Here is a 15,575-nt window from a genome sequence, read left to right on the forward strand (position 1 = left end):
ATTGGAAGGTAACTGGAAATTTAAGCTACTCTGTGTTACATAAGCCCTGCCCTCAGGAGGGAATCTGCCTGAGTATCTGTTAAAAGCTAGTTTCACCTGAAACTGACCTAATAGTTTCAAGATGGCCCAGTAATCAGTAATCAGGGCTATTGTTCTCTGGCTGCATCTATCCATCTTTTTTCACAATTGAGAATGACTTCCGGATGGGAGCCGAAACGTCTTGATTCTGAAAACAGTGTCCAGATGACTACGACTGAAACCTTTTCTACGACAGAACACTCCTGGACGAATGAGGGACTACACCGTGTTATCAGTATTTTTCCAAAATCACAGTTTGACTCGTTGATACACATCTGTCATAATTTCCTGTTCGTACAAAACAGTAAGTACACTACCAACGGGCAACACAGCATATTATGCAAATTAGTACAGATTGTATACTGCTACTGCACAGACATTTCCTACTTAGTTGCAATAATGCAGTATATGATTACAAGTGATTAAAGTGGGAACAAAATGGGCAATTAAGTGTAATTTATTTGGCTGCTTTCAGAACAGATAACATTAATGAAGATGCGGTGCTGTAGCGAAAATTAGCATGTTAAATTTAGTCGAAACGGAAAGAGAATATACAAAAAGCCCGTTAATGGCTACTACTACTAGTTCTACGTACTTTGTTGTCCCACTTACCCTGAACGCAACTGTATAAACGTAACGCCCCCTCAGTCTCCTAGTTACCGCCCACAAAGCTCAGCCAGGTGACAGCTCAGCCAGCAGGGACGCAACACGGCTGCACTCAGTACGCAACATAACAGACAACGTTAACGACGTCTGTCAGCGCCAAATCAAAGTGGAGTACAGACAGACTTACTCAGTTATTGCGTTTACTTTCTGTTTTACATGTACGTGATTTGAAATCCTCTCTTCCGCTCGTTGTAGCAGAGTATCCTGCTAGCAGCGCGAGGTTATCGTTAACGTAAGCTTCTGACGTTACTACCAGAAAAGACTCAACGGTTGTTGTGTTTCTGAGCAGGTAGCGTTAGACAGCCGTCGTCAACATGTCAGATCCGGCCGGGGAGGCGAAGCTGGAGGTGAAACAGGCGAGCAAAGAGGTGAAGGAGAGCGAAAACGTTGCGGAAAAATATTCTGCCATGACCGTAAGCAAGAACAGCGAAATGAACATGGGAGAGCTGTCGTCCGCCTTCAGTGCGGTGCCCACTCACAAACCAGTTAAAAAGGTAAGACTTCAGCCAAGCCTCTGCGTAACCTCGGGCATTTATACAGTTTGGCATATTTATGCAGTGCTTTTAGTTTTGTCATAATGCTGTAGCTAGTGTACCTCATTTGCGTGTGTCTGATAATCATTTGAGTGCACGGGGTCAGTTGTACCTCAAGAAACTGGGTTTACAATAGGTTATACTATTGCCCACATAAGTTACTCATATCCTCCAGTCCTTTAGTAAATGAAGGGAATAGCCTGCATCTTAACCCTCCACTTGCAAGGTCAATACATTTAGCACTCATTTGTAACACGTTTTGGGCAGGATGTTTGTCTTCAAAAGTATAATAAACTAATAGGAAATCAGCAATGAAATGTCACATGGGTCATATTACTGTTGTCTACAGGTGTAGAATGACTGAAGTCAGGAAGTTTAGCTTCTTAAACAAAAAGACCAGGTCCATTTCTCTTTGCCTTCACAAAGAAAATCAGTTTCACCTAAATTGCTTGATTTCCTTACCATATCTAGCTCAAGGAAACTCAAGGAAACAACAGAACAATTTGCTCCATTTAACACTTACAAAAGAAGGATGTTAACTGACACTTTCAAGGAACAAGAAGGAGTTGCAGCCTGAATTCTTGAAAGTATTTGCACACCTCTTTTAAGTTGTAGAGGACAAATGGATACCAGTTTCGGACAAAATGCACACTAATTTCTTTTTACATTGAGCAAACATACACTAAGTTGCCAGTTTATTTGGTACACCTAGCTAAAACTAATGCTATCTAATACAACCATCCTGCAATAAATCCTACCTTCATGAAGGTAGCCTCATTGATATAAATGGGCTTGACAAAATAACAGAAACACCTCTCTGTATAATGTAATAGAGTTCAACAGTATCATAAACTACATCCTCCAAAATGGTCACACAGTTGAATCAGCACCTCTCCAAAACAGTTTAAACAAAAACCAAACATTATAACCTTTTATGAAGGGTGGATTTATTGTAGGACTGTTGTATTGGACTGGGTTAGTTTTAGCTAGGTGTACCTAATAAACTGGCAACTGAGCGTATAAGTAAACTGTGACCAGGAATCTGTCAAATGCAAAGTCTCATCACTCCTCATTATAGAGAACAATTGTTTCACATCCTCATTCTATTTTTGGGAAGGACTTATTACAGCAATCGGAAAACAGTTTGCTGTTTCCCAAACCTATAATCCAACAAGCTTTAATCCTGGTCATGATGAAAGGGCTAATATTGAGCTTCTCCACAGTGTGGTTTATGCTCTCAGTGATCCAGGGTCAAAGCCCAGTGGAAGACATTTGTTTTGACACAAAAATCATTATCTTATGTTAAGGTGTTATGTTACAGATGTTTCGTTTAATGATTGTCCTGTTGTTAATATTTAAGCATTGATGGTTAAGTTGTGAGCTTACAAATGATTATGCATGGAAATGAGGTTGGAAATCATGGTTAAGTACAGGGTTTCGTGAAGTTGTTGTTCTAGGGAGACGGTTATAAAATTAATATAAAATTGTAGCTACTTTAATCAGTCATGCTCCCTTGAATCATATTTGTCCCAGTAATCTCTATGACGGGCATTTAAAAACAAAACAATGTCAGTGACTAAATAACAAATACTGTAGGCAAGGTAAAGTATAGTAAAATATTCTAGGAAGAAGCACATAGGAAAAGATGTCTTTTAAGTTTTCTTTCAAACATTGTTAAAGAGGCACACAGAGGGGTCAAGTGAACTAAATTTGGCATCATCAAGGCTTTAGTCAACTTCAACTTTCAATTTGACTTGAGTGTCTCATTCAATTCAATTCAATTTTATTTATATAGCACCAATTCATAACAGAAGTTATCTCATTGCACTTTTCCTATAGAGCAGGTCTAGACCGTACTCTTTATAAAATTATTTACAGAGATCCACAAATTCCCACCATGAGCAAACACTTGCCGACAAAACTTCCTTTTAACAGGCACTTCATAGGTGAAACATAAAACACACGCCAACCTAAACACAAGATACATAAAACACAATATAAATACATATTACATGTAATAAAAATATGTAAGACAAATGCGTAAACCCACCACGCCGGCTCACAGAAAAGAATGTACATCAAGTACATCCAGCCTTGCCATTCAACCAGTGAAGTGGTTATAACTCCTCGACATTAGTCCTGAAGTCTATAAGAAGCACTTCGTAATGCAGTGAATAAATCTAATATTTAACATGGCTCTTTAATAATCCTTTCTGAGGGAACCAGTATCAGTCAGTCAGTATCAGTCAGGCTTTGGGACCCTGCAACCCACCCCATCCTGTTCTATCCAGGGGAAAGATATGTGGTGTCTTGTCACCTTAATCTCAAGATAACAACTTCACATTGTTCCCCGTTGCCATGTTATTTTCACTGGTATGTGCCGGGTTTTCAGTACCGGGCCTAAACGTAGAAACTAGAGACTGACCGTATCAGAATGAAGAACCTGACTCTCATTCAAAGATGAAGTGAATGAGGCTGAGTGATATTAATGACAGGAATGGCATCTTTCTCACACTGTAGTCAGTTGGCTGATTTATTAACGTCTAATCCAATCTCCCCGTGCTCTGATTCTTTATATCTCAGACTATTTAAAAACAAAAACATTCCAACAAACTGCTGAGGTGTAGAGATCTGCCTGTCCCCTTCTCCATACCTGGACTCACTACTCTGCATGCAAGATAACGTTACAGCACCTAAAGGATTTGTTCTGGTTACCGCTGGAAGTTTTGGGATCGCAAATAAGGGTGTGCTAAACTTAGGGGTTAGTTCACAGTCATTACACAAGCATGAGTTAGATGGGGCCATCCAAAAAACAAAATGTGGCTTTGGCACTTAATTTTGGAACATCTGTCTTGATGTCGCAATGTCTGTTGGTCTGCAGCCAGACCTCTATTTTTGTCAATACAACAAAATAAGCTTACTTGTTTGAGTAGTATTATCATGTTGCCAAAGTGTTTCTTTTTTAGCAAATTTTTCTTCATTCCACTCCATCCAAATCTGGTCATGGCTGAAGCCATATAAACAAGACCTCAAGCAAGACAAAAACAAAAACAGTCCAACTCCCATTTCTACTCAAAGAAGGAATGGTTGTCAACACATTACCCAGTCAGCTCTCACCTACAGCTTTTAAATTGCTCATAGCTTTGTTTTATGGCTAGATTTGTACTTTAAACCATCTTTCAACCATGACTTTTTTTTTAATATATATATAATATATCAGCAAATCCAGTTTGTGGAGGACAAGCAGGAGTTCAGCAGGTTCCCCACCAAGGCAGGCCGTCGCTCCCTGTCCCGCTCCATCTCTCAGTCATCCACAGACAGCTACAGCTCCGGTAAGAAGGAGAAGCAGCCATATACATGTGTGCACCAGTGTTCAATTTGTCTGCAGGATAATATTTTGCATCCTGCCCTGCACGCTTGTGAATTTCTTTGATTTTTAAAATGAATATTCACACTGTGATATGTGTTGTTATTATATATGTTAACCAAGCTTTCGAGTGTGGCTAGAGAGATGGTGAATGTAGGACTCTAAATTCATTACGCCAGTTGATTTTTATTTAATGTAAAGCATCAATATTCATCAGTTTGTTTATTTTAAGTTTTGTGTTCTTACAATTTCTTAAAAAACTCTAGTAAGGTGGTCTGGTAATGTTTGTTTTTCTATTCCTTCCACCACATTGAACACTCTTGGACACGTGTTCAAAGGCTCATTCAGTCTTGCTTCATCTGTTTACTCCTCCGTGAGAAAACCTCTTTTCCTTTACAGCTGCATCCTATACGGATAGCTCTGACGATGAGACCTCACCACGGGACAAAACCTCAGTCAACTCCAAGGGCAGCAGTGACTTCTGTGTCAAGAACATCAAACAGGCTGAATTTGGCAGGCGTGAGATTGAGATCGCAGAACAAGGTAAACACAGTGGGGGACAAAGTCACTTCACCATTTTACTCGAATGTTGTTTAATTGATCTAAAAGGCATCTGTCATGATATGTTATATTTAAACCAAGCATTCAGATTTTCTAAAATATCTGTAGTATTGTCTGTTGATTAGTTACTGCTCTTTGCCAATTACACCACATCACCACACATTTAGAAAAATGAACAACTGAAGTAACATTGTAATAAAGAAAAGGAAAAAAGACTGGTATTTTGAAAAGAAGTAAAGAGTGCTTTTGTTTCTGTTTAATTGTAGTCAGTTGCTGCCAAGAAGAACAAAATCTTTTTGTGAGATTCTTTTGCATCGTCTGCGTTGCTGTCTTTCACACTCATCCCTTTTCATGTTCTGTTGTTTTCAGATATGTCAGCGCTGATCTCTCTCAGGAAGAGAGCACAGAGTGAGAAACCATTGGCAGGTGCCAAAATTGTGGGCTGCACTCACATCACTGCCCAGACTGCAGTAAGACTTCTCCCTGACTTTCATCTTCAACACCCAAGCAAAGGCTGCAGTGTGATAGTGCCTATTAGTCAGGATAGGATTTAAGGTCAATTTTAATCACAGTTTCTGCACCACTTAGTCTAGACAACTGGACTTTCTTTGTAATTCAATGCCAACTCTTGTGTTACCTGAGTGAGTCTTAAAATGATTAAAATGCTGTCGAGTCTGTATTTCCATAAAATACACAATTGGCTGTGTTTCATGGACAGCTCAACAACCAGCTGATCAAACAGTGCAGCAGACACAGTACAGACTTGGTTCATTGTAACCTTCAGTGTAATTGAATACATACACTTAAGAGCTATTCATTTGTCACAAATAGATGACTTATCAAATCTTTATATCTTATTTGACCACTTTCTCGTTTACCTTGTCCTCACCTGTGTGTTTTCAGGTGCTGATCGAGACTCTGGTGGCTCTTGGGGCTCAGTGCCGCTGGACTGCATGTAACATATACTCTACACAGAATGAAGTGGCTGCTGCTCTGTCCGAGACCGGTAAGCAGCAGAGAAGGTTAAGAACATTTCGTTTTGGAGGTTGAATAAAGCCCCTTACTAACACTGAGGTGTGGAAATCATACACATTTTAATTGCACTCAATTAGCAACAACAAATATGTTTTAACAGACCATATAATTAGTATAAGGTGTTTGCTTATGAGCAGAGGTGTGCTTTGCCATGTGAGCATCTTGTGTCTTAGAGCCAGGGGATACTGGGAAAATGGGAACACAGAAGATTTGCCATTTAGTGAAGGAATGGCACTACTTGAGCCTTTTATCTGGAGTTGCTATGTGATGGTTTAAGTATGTACTAAATTTCCACAGTAGACCTTTCATTATCTGACAAGCTGAGGGGGTTACAACAGATTTAGGAGTCGCTCAGTGGAGTTCGTGCATTTTTTGGGGGGGGGGGAGTTTGTGTCTACTGTTCAGTAAGCTATTGCTGTGCATAGTCTACTACATGCTGAGCTGTCTTATCTGGAACCCCCCCAATACATTTTCGAGGGCACTTAGAAAGCACAAATGTCTGCCATTGCTGAACAGTTCTCTAAATGACATGTTCACAAATGTGTAATGTGCTAAAAATTTTGAACAAGATTATTCAGTTTTTCTAAATAATTTCAATAACTTTACTATGGGGCCATTATTGTAGCAGAACTATTTACAGATGTGAGTGGAGAGTTGTGTAACTGTATCTCAATCCGTGTGTGTGGAATCAGATTTGTAAATGCGTAAAAAAAAATCTCCAAATCTGTATTGAGGTTTGCAAGTGTATTGAGATCTGTAAATGTGTAGACAAATCTGTAAATGCGTAGCCAAATCTGTAAATGCGTACATAGATATTAATGGCTGAAAAGTCTAAGTAATTTGCTCCAAGAGCTGGAAATACAGACGAGTCATCAGTTACAACTCAGGCAGGCCTCTCAGTCTTTTTACACGTGAGTTTTGCTACACTTCTGCCGTGGCAGAGATCTTAAGCTTGATTTTAAGGGTCACATTGCTGGGCTTAGCTGGGTCGTGGTAGTGTCTGTATTTCCAGCCATTAATATATATGTACGCATTTACAGATTTGTCTACATATTTACAGATCTCAATACACTTGCAAATCTCAATACAGAGTTGGTGATTTTTTTTTAAACTTTTATATATCTGATTACGCACGAACAGATTGAGAGACATTGTCTACTCACATTTGTAAATAGTCCTGCTACAATAATGGCCCCAAACTTTGCCCTCGTTGTTATATGTGCAGATTGAGAAAGTGTTTCTTCAGTGGCAGCATATAGACTCTAATGTAGACTCTCCAGTTTCTGTTTTGGGAGACTTCATGTTCATCAATCTAGACTGTACGAACACGATGGTGGACAAACATGGGACTGTTGATGTAAGTCTTCAAGATATTACCCATCTGTTATGTTTCAGGTGTGGCTGTGTTTGCCTGGAAAGGGGAGTCTGAGGATGATTTCTGGTGGTGTATCGACCGCTGTGTCAACAGTGAGGGTTGGCAGCCAAATATGGTATGTGAAAAAGTTTCTTTTTCTACCTTTGTGAATTTGTGTAGCGATAGACTTTGATTTGTGAATGATATAGACAAACAAATGCCTCAAAAACCCATAAAAACACCCGAGGAGCAGCCATTCTTTTCAAATTACTTCAATTAATAGCTATTTATACGTAAATATTTGTCTCGCAGTAAATTTATTGGCTGTGTGTCCAATAGGAGATGAGAAATGTCTGGCTTTTTTTCTCTCTCATCTGTTAGATCCTTGATGATGGAGGAGACTTGACACACTGGATGTACAAGAAATACCCCAATGTATTCAAGAAGATCAGGGGCATTGTAGAGGAGAGTGTAACTGGTGTTCACAGGTAATCTACTGCTTAATAGATACACATTTCCTATCAAATATTTAGTGACATACCCACAACAACACACACCAACATGAAGTGAAAGGTTTCTACCTTTCCTTTTTCTAGGTTGTATCAGCTGTCTAAAGCTGGAAAATTGTGCGTACCTGCTATGAATGTAAATGACTCTGTGACGAAGCAGAAGTTTGACAACCTGTACTGCTGCAGAGAGTCGATCCTGGACGGGTGAGTAAGCTTGGGTTCGAGCTATGTGGTTGTTGGAAGGCTGAACAATAACGAAGTCGAACAGATGTTGAAAACACCGCACAGTTTATTTATTGGACAGCTTTACAAAGACTAGTCAGGTTTGAAACAAACATAACATCCAACGAAGGCCCTTGCTTATATCATGAAAACAACCTGTAGTTTAATACACTGAAAAACTGATGAGATAATGGTAAAAATCAAACAATGCCAACTGGAAAACATAGTTTTTTTCCCCAAGTGATAAATGAGAAAAGCATTATAAATCATTACAGCAAATTCTATCAATATGTAAATAATTAAAATTTCCATTCCACAGTCTAGTTCAGCTGCTGTTAAAAGAAGCAGTCACATTGCTTTTCCTTCACTCCGGAGTGACATAAAGGTCAGGAAACATTGTTGCGTTCACAGGTCACCCAGTCTATAAAGATCAAAGTATATCACCTCAATAGCTTTTTAAAAAGCTGTTGCACTTGTACTACTCTTCTTTTGTGCACACTGCAAACTCTGAACTCTGCTCAACTCAGCGAAACAGCCTGAGAACATAACTGTTGCATTTATTACCCTCCTGTTAATAATCACCATGGCAGCAAATAAATAGTCTAATACTCCTTGACAATGTCTGCACATCTCTGCATCGAGTCAGTGCTTTCTACACTCACTCGTAATTTATTGCTGTTCCTTCTGATTAATTATCTGGAAGGTACACTGATGTCTTGTAGCAGATGTTCCATTACGAGTTATGGCACTAAATGTCGGCATCAGAACTTTAGAAAGTTATACTGTCACAGAAAACGCATCACTTGAAATGGCTATTCAGGTCAGGTCAGTAAATGTTTTTTGTTGTGGGGTAACTTTTGGTACAAATGGTGCCAAATAACATTTTTACTGTATCAGTATAAAGGTGCCAAATTTTGGAGTTGTACAGATACAGATTGGTAGTTTTTCACTTCTACAAAATGTGCTAATTTTATGTCTCAAACCTCTCTAGCTTGAAGAGAACCACAGATGTCATGTTCGGAGGCAAACAGGTGGTCGTATGTGGGTACGGCGAGGTGAGATACTTCTTTTAATGTGAACATACCACGCTAATCTCAATCACTTGAAAACATTTGTGACGATACATTGCAATGCTAAAACGTCAGACAGCACAGGCCATGGACTCATAACACAGATAGCTGTCCTCACATTTCATTGGACAATATTTACAGGACATTGAATATATTAGCGTCTGACTGTTGAGTCTCTGTGACGCTAAAGAATCAAAGTTTGCGGGGCATTTAGATCAGTAGGCTTTTTCTGTGTTTAAATACTGCCAAGTGTTGTTTCCTTTAAAAGTCAGGGTAATAATTGCCATATCTAACTCTGCTGGTCATACAATATATCATCTCGTCTTTGCAGGTTGGAAAAGGTTGTTGTGCTGCTCTGAAAGCTCTGGGAGCCATCGTCAATGTTACAGAGATTGATCCCATCTGTGCCCTGCAGGCCTGGTGAGGAAAACAAGAACTGGGATGACCTCAGCGCTGAATGTGTTGAATGTCAAAAATATATAAATAGAACAGACAGCAAGTTTTGTTAATTATTTAACAAACATACTGTGAGATGAGTGATGTTTTGCTTAAACTCAAACACACTACATTAACCCAACAGGGAGTCCAGCTGTTCAGCTGAATTGAGTTGCTTCTCAGTAAATAATAGATACTTTCGTTTCAGTTACTGTCCTCGCTGAGGCTGAACGCTTACCCTCTTCTTTCTCTTGTGTGTCAACAGCATGGATGGATTCAGGATGGTCAAGCTGAATGAGGTCATTCGCCAGGTTGATGTCATCATCACATGCACCGGTAACTCCACTTGAAGCCATGCTGGTGTAACTACTCATTGGGATGCACTGATGCCTTTCAATCTATACCTGTCTTACATAAGAAATGCCTTTTTAGTTCATAGTATTTTGCACTGTTCATAGGGCTCTGTGCTAATTATATCCTGTGTGGCAGAGGATGTATGCCGATTGAAGGTGAATGATTGTGTCTTTCTGTAGGGAACAAGAATGTGGTGACCAGAGACCAGCTGGACCGAATGAAAAATGGCTCTATTGTCTGCAACATGGGCCACTCCAATACTGAGATTGATGTGGTAAACTAGTGCTTACGATGGGATAATTCCATTAAATCTATCCTACAGACTGAGTTAATGTATATTTAAAGAACGTGAGAGTGACTGATAGTCTCATCTCTTGCAGGCAAGCCTTCGGACCCCTGAGCTGACCTGGGAGAGAGTGCGCTCTCAGGTGGATCACGTCATTTGGCCTGATGGCAAGAGGGTTATCCTTCTGGCTGAGGTAACTGGCTACATCTGTACGCCTCAGCAACCATATGTAATAAATACGTACAGATGTCAGGCACGTGATGGATATGATATGATGTCTTAAACTTCCTTTGTTGGTCTCATTTGAGGAAAGCAAATAATTAGTTCACTTGAGTTGCTAGTAATTTTAAGCAATGGAATGTTCTTGTTATGTTCTTGATACCGTGTTGTTGTCTTCCATAGGGACGTCTCCTTAACCTCAGCTGCTCCACTGTCCCTACCTTCGTCTTGTCCATCACAGCCACCACTCAGGTAACATGTTGATACTATCAAACAGCCTGCACTAAGCTATACAGCGACTAAAGACACACAGTGGTTATTGCTGCCGTCCACTGCAGAGAGCAGAGTGTGTAGGGTTCACCCTGTGCTTTTCCATTTGATGTTATTATTTGGCCATCCTGGCAGGTAAGCTCATGATCTGACCTGCAAATGTCATCAGTAATAAAACACCAGAGATAAACAGAAGGCTTATGAGCTGAGCGTTTTCCAATAAGATAAAATAGATTCCTGCTAGTGGAGGTCATTTCATAGTATACAGTGCACTCACAACAACATGCTGCTTTCTCTTCATAGATCTGTTATTATTGCTCTGTAATCCGAAGTTCATAGTTACATTTATCATAATGTGCATCCATTTTCAACAGTATTGTTAATCCATGTTTGTGTTCAGGCCCTGGCCCTTATAGAGTTGTACAATGCTCCTGAGGGACGATACAAGCAGGATGTTTACTTGCTTCCCAAGAAGATGGGTGAGGATATATAGCTACTAAACCTTGACCTGTAGTATTTAAGTGTTCAAAATAACATTACTCATGGCTGGGCTGCAGCACTGGAGAGCGTGAATTAAATTCTTCCTCAGTCTGCCTTGCATGTAAGTTTTGAGATTACGTGTTTAAGATGGAAATCGAAAATCTTCTTCCCTGAATGTACCCATGCCCTCTGGTGATAGTGGTGCTGTAACTGGTAAATGTCGGGCTGTGACCTTTCAGTACAGCTTTACCCAGCAGACATGCGTTGATTTCCTGTGTTGAGTCTTGTGTATGTATTTCTGTCTCACTAAATCATATCCGTGTATTTCAGATGAATATGTCGCCAGTCTGCATCTGGCCACTTTTGATGCCCACCTGACAGAGCTTTCTGATGAGCAGGCCAAATACCTGGGCCTGAATAAGAACGGTCCTTTTAAACCCAATTACTACAGGTACATTTCTGCAAAGTTTGACTGCAGAATAGTGTATACGGTTACGTATATAGTATATTTTGTCTGACCAACAATCACAAAAGTTCACAGTATTCAATTTACAAACATTTGATAGCTCTAATTACCAGTTTGATATTTTGACCTTGAAAAATGGCTTGTAGTTGGCTGCTCTCTCATAAACAAACACACACACACACACACACAGTCGTGTTTCCATTACTTCAGAAGACATTACATTGACTTTCATTCATTCCGTGGAGACTTACCCTAACCGCTACTTGGCTAACCCTAACCCTTAACCTTACCCTAACCTTAAACCAATTCTTCACCCTAAAATTTTATGATTTATGTTATGGGGACTTGCGTTTTGTCCCCAAAGAAGAGCAAGTCCCCAAAATGTGACTGTGTAAACAGATTTATGTCCCCACAACATGAGTAATATATGTCCACACACACACACACACACACACACACACACACACACACACACACAGAGGTATAAAATAAAGATAGCATTTGCTGTTAGCATTTTGCTATTAAGCATTTCCTAACTAAACTTGTTCTTGGTATTCACAGGTATTAGTCTGCAGGGAGAACCACACCTCAGCACACCTAAATGTGGACATTACCCAACATCACCCATCCCTAAGATAAAAGAAAGATTTAAGTATATTGTATTTTTTACTCTTCACAGGATGCACAGCTTATATTTAGTTGTATTTTACTGACCACAGCAAGTTTATCTTCTCTTGCTGCTTCCTACACAACTGCACAGGGCACCCAGCTGACTATGAAAAGTCAGTGAGATTTTTATTTTCTGGTGTTTCTGTTTCCATACCTGCTGGCTCCTAGGTTATTTTAGCGTTCTGATATATATTGAATAAAGTATCAATATATTGTGCCAAATGACTGTGACGGGGAAGGGTTACAGCTGTTGTTAAATGTTAACGGTTCGTTGTGAAATCAGTTAAACCTTCACTAAGCGATACCTTTGATAGAAACATTTGATCAAATTCCTCCATATAATGCTAAAGGGTCAATTCCAAACCCACAAAACTCTGAAGCTCACTGAGCCTTTTAGCCACTGTTAGCTCCTTGTTTTGGCTCTCTCACCAACCTCGTATTAAATCGAAACGACAGAGAGCCGATGTAAACTACTGGCTTGTGAATGAAGCTCCAGATGTTTTTCTCAGGAGTAGGTGGACCAAATCAGAGCTAAAAGGCCAGTGAATGTTGGACTTCAATTTATCAGGTGGCCAGAAATGTGACTCCAATAAGATGTTGCTGTGTGTCTGCTGGATGTTTAAGTAGGCAATTGTTTGCTTACAAATAAGCCATCAACTTCTGATTGTAATTAATCTGATTATAAATCAGGGCCATGTTTCTGTGAGTTTGTTTTGGAGTCTTTCTGCCCCCTAGTGGTTAGAAATTGCTTGATGCAACTTTAACGTTTTCTTTCTGCTTTAATATGGCAGCACTTACTTAATACATTCCATCCACAAGATACAGAAGAAATATTCTCTGTAGTATATCATCCACATTACTGTTAACCTTCAGCAGACCTCGGCAACAAAAGGAACTTCAGTACTTTTTGACTATAGCAAACGTAAGAAGGGAGCTTGGCATTTATTTTCTTGAAAAGATAAGTCCATTTATGAGGTTTTGGTGTCTGGTAAGAATACTATCTGCACCTCAGGGCATTCAAATATCTCAAATTATTTATAAATATATTTCGACCAGATCAGCACACTCTGACCTTAGTATCCGTGTCTAGTCTCACTGTCATTCTCATGAAGTTATGATTTACAGTAGGACTGTAAAATACATTTAGAGATTTTGATACTCTGTGATCAAAATCATGTGCAAGTCATTGCAGCGATGTATGTTCTGTATAAAGCTAACACAATCCACAGACTACATGTTGCACAGTGTTATATACAGTATGTTTATGCTGTATATGCAACAGCCTCTGATCAGCTGATCTCATAATGGTATTGAGTTTATTGTTAGATTTGTCATAGGACTCTGATCTTGAGTCTGTTTTTCTATTGAATATTTTAACAAAAGAAAAGTAAACGTAAATATCCAAATGCTCTGGACCTAAACATGAATAAGCTTTGTTGTCAGCATATTTACATAGACAGATGTGTTAGCTTTACCTTCTGTGATATCTTGTGGTATTATAGCTTTTCTAATAACACAATGTTTTGCTTTGTTTCCTGACGGTTTTTATTGTTTAAAATGTTAAATGCTTGTTAAATCCACAGACCTATTATTCCACTTCTCTATATTCACTTGTAATATTATTTAAATTAGTGGCCATACCGGATGACTACGTTCAGTGATTCTTTTTTTAATTCAGACTGTATAGTGTGCAGTGTGTAGTAGTTGTGTCTTGCTGAATTTATAGCTTTTCAACACATTTCACCATGCTGTGTTTCACACTGGTTGTCTGACCTTACTCCAAACTGTAGACAGTATTACTGTCCCTGCCAAGGGTTCGGCACCTTGTTACATTGTTAAGGTGTTGCGACACCCTTCACAAAACTTAAACTTCATCTGCAGAGTTACTGGTAATTCCTGTGTGTTTCAGTTATTTTTAATGAGTTGATTTTTGTCACTTACTACTGCTGTTTAATTCTATAGTAGCCTATAGTATGCTACTATGAAGTGCTTTCATCTTTGCACTAGCAGCTTTAAGGGCATTAGAGGAAATAATATTCAGTGAGGACATCATTGTCAGCAAGATGAGTACTGTAACCATGACTACTGGTCAGTTGACAGTGCCTTGTGACTCACTTATTAATTTATATTCACATGTACAACTGTGGTTTTCTCCAAGTATGGTAATGCCCAACATGGTTGTTATTCTGCAATATACAGTGATAGCTATGCAGCAAAACATACTCAGTATTTTACTTCTTGTTGTTAAATCAGTGTTTTACTAAGATGACTAACAGTTTTAGACATTAGTAGGCAGCATTTTTCATTCTGTTGTACTTATTTACTTTTTACATATATTCTAATGTATACGTTTCATCCCAGTTTTATTTCTTGTAACAATCAGAAATTTAAATTACTTACAGTGGTCTTTTCATAATAGTTCTTGAAAAATGCTTTTTTATTATGCATTCCTTTTGTTTGAACTACTAATACAACAGTCATTTTACCCTAGTTTTATCTCTATTATAGAGACAAATGAATGTGTTATTACTGGAGCAAACAGCTCGACTCTTGTCAAATTCAAATAAATATGCATACCACTGTGATTTGACAGTTGTAGACTGTTGCAGTTTTTTTTAAGTTTTTGATGCGGAGATGAAGTTCTGTAAATTATATATTAGCTATAAAGTAGACCTTTATTTTCAGCACTGTGTTGTTTAGTTTCAATAACACAATTTCAGCTGTTTCTTTGCACAATTCCCTTTAATAAACTGCTGTTTGGAAAAAAAAATGGCTCAGATACATCATTTCACAGTCACGATTTGGCCATATCCATCTAGCAAATGTATTGCTTATAATTTCCATGTCACAAGTATTCATAAGTATTAGATACAGTCATGGCTGGATTACCAACAGACCCCCAGGGCCCTCCCCAAAACCTCAGATTCACTATTTGGCAATTGGTTTGTGGTAATCTGACTCATTGTAATTTTGTTTGCGAATATGAGAATATGCACTAATA

At 38.9% G+C, this 15,575-nt stretch overlaps 1 protein-coding gene across 3 annotated transcripts; it reads left to right on the top strand.

Annotated features, from left to right (window-relative positions):
* The first annotated feature begins 265 nt into the window (after positions 1-265).
* On the top strand, positions 266-15,344 carry LOC122886573 (S-adenosylhomocysteine hydrolase-like protein 1). 3 transcript variants are annotated; one of them, XM_044218944.1, is made up of 18 exons: positions 266-382; positions 1,034-1,238; positions 4,498-4,609; positions 5,044-5,187; positions 5,575-5,675; positions 6,109-6,211; positions 7,636-7,730; positions 7,976-8,082; positions 8,191-8,307; positions 9,317-9,380; positions 9,727-9,815; positions 10,096-10,166; positions 10,364-10,458; positions 10,565-10,663; positions 10,873-10,941; positions 11,360-11,438; positions 11,770-11,890; positions 12,467-15,344. In XM_044218944.1, the coding sequence occupies exons 2-18, from the start codon at positions 1,059-1,061 to the stop codon at positions 12,471-12,473; spliced, it is 1,653 nt and encodes a 550-aa protein (XP_044074879.1). In that variant the 5' UTR covers positions 266-382; positions 1,034-1,058; the 3' UTR covers positions 12,474-15,344. The 3 variants fall into 3 exon arrangements, with proteins under 3 accessions (XP_044074879.1, XP_044074868.1, XP_044074859.1); XM_044218933.1 differs by lacking the exon at positions 266-382 and adding an exon at positions 727-902; XM_044218924.1 differs by lacking the exon at positions 266-382 and having other exon boundaries at positions 727-1,238.
* The last annotated feature ends 231 nt before the right edge of the window (positions 15,345-15,575 follow it).

The sequence above is a fragment of the Siniperca chuatsi genome, linkage group LG2 (assembly GCF_020085105.1).
Source record: "Siniperca chuatsi isolate FFG_IHB_CAS linkage group LG2, ASM2008510v1, whole genome shotgun sequence".
Lineage (NCBI taxonomy): Eukaryota > Metazoa > Chordata > Actinopteri > Centrarchiformes > Sinipercidae > Siniperca > Siniperca chuatsi.

What these genes read in the sequence shown, in the direction of transcription:
- LOC122886573 (XM_044218944.1), top strand. Translation starts at nt 1,059, where the DNA reads ATGTCAGATCCGGCCGGGGAGGCGAAGCTGGAGGTGAAACAGGCGAGC. An exon ending in AGGGTTGGCAGCCAAATATG is followed by an intron (nt 7,731 to 7,975) that starts GTATGTGAAAAA and finishes CTCATCTGTTAG; the next exon opens with ATCCTTGATGATGGAGGAGA. An exon ending in CCAATACTGAGATTGATGTG is followed by an intron (nt 10,459 to 10,564) that starts GTAAACTAGTGC and finishes CATCTCTTGCAG; the next exon opens with GCAAGCCTTCGGACCCCTGA.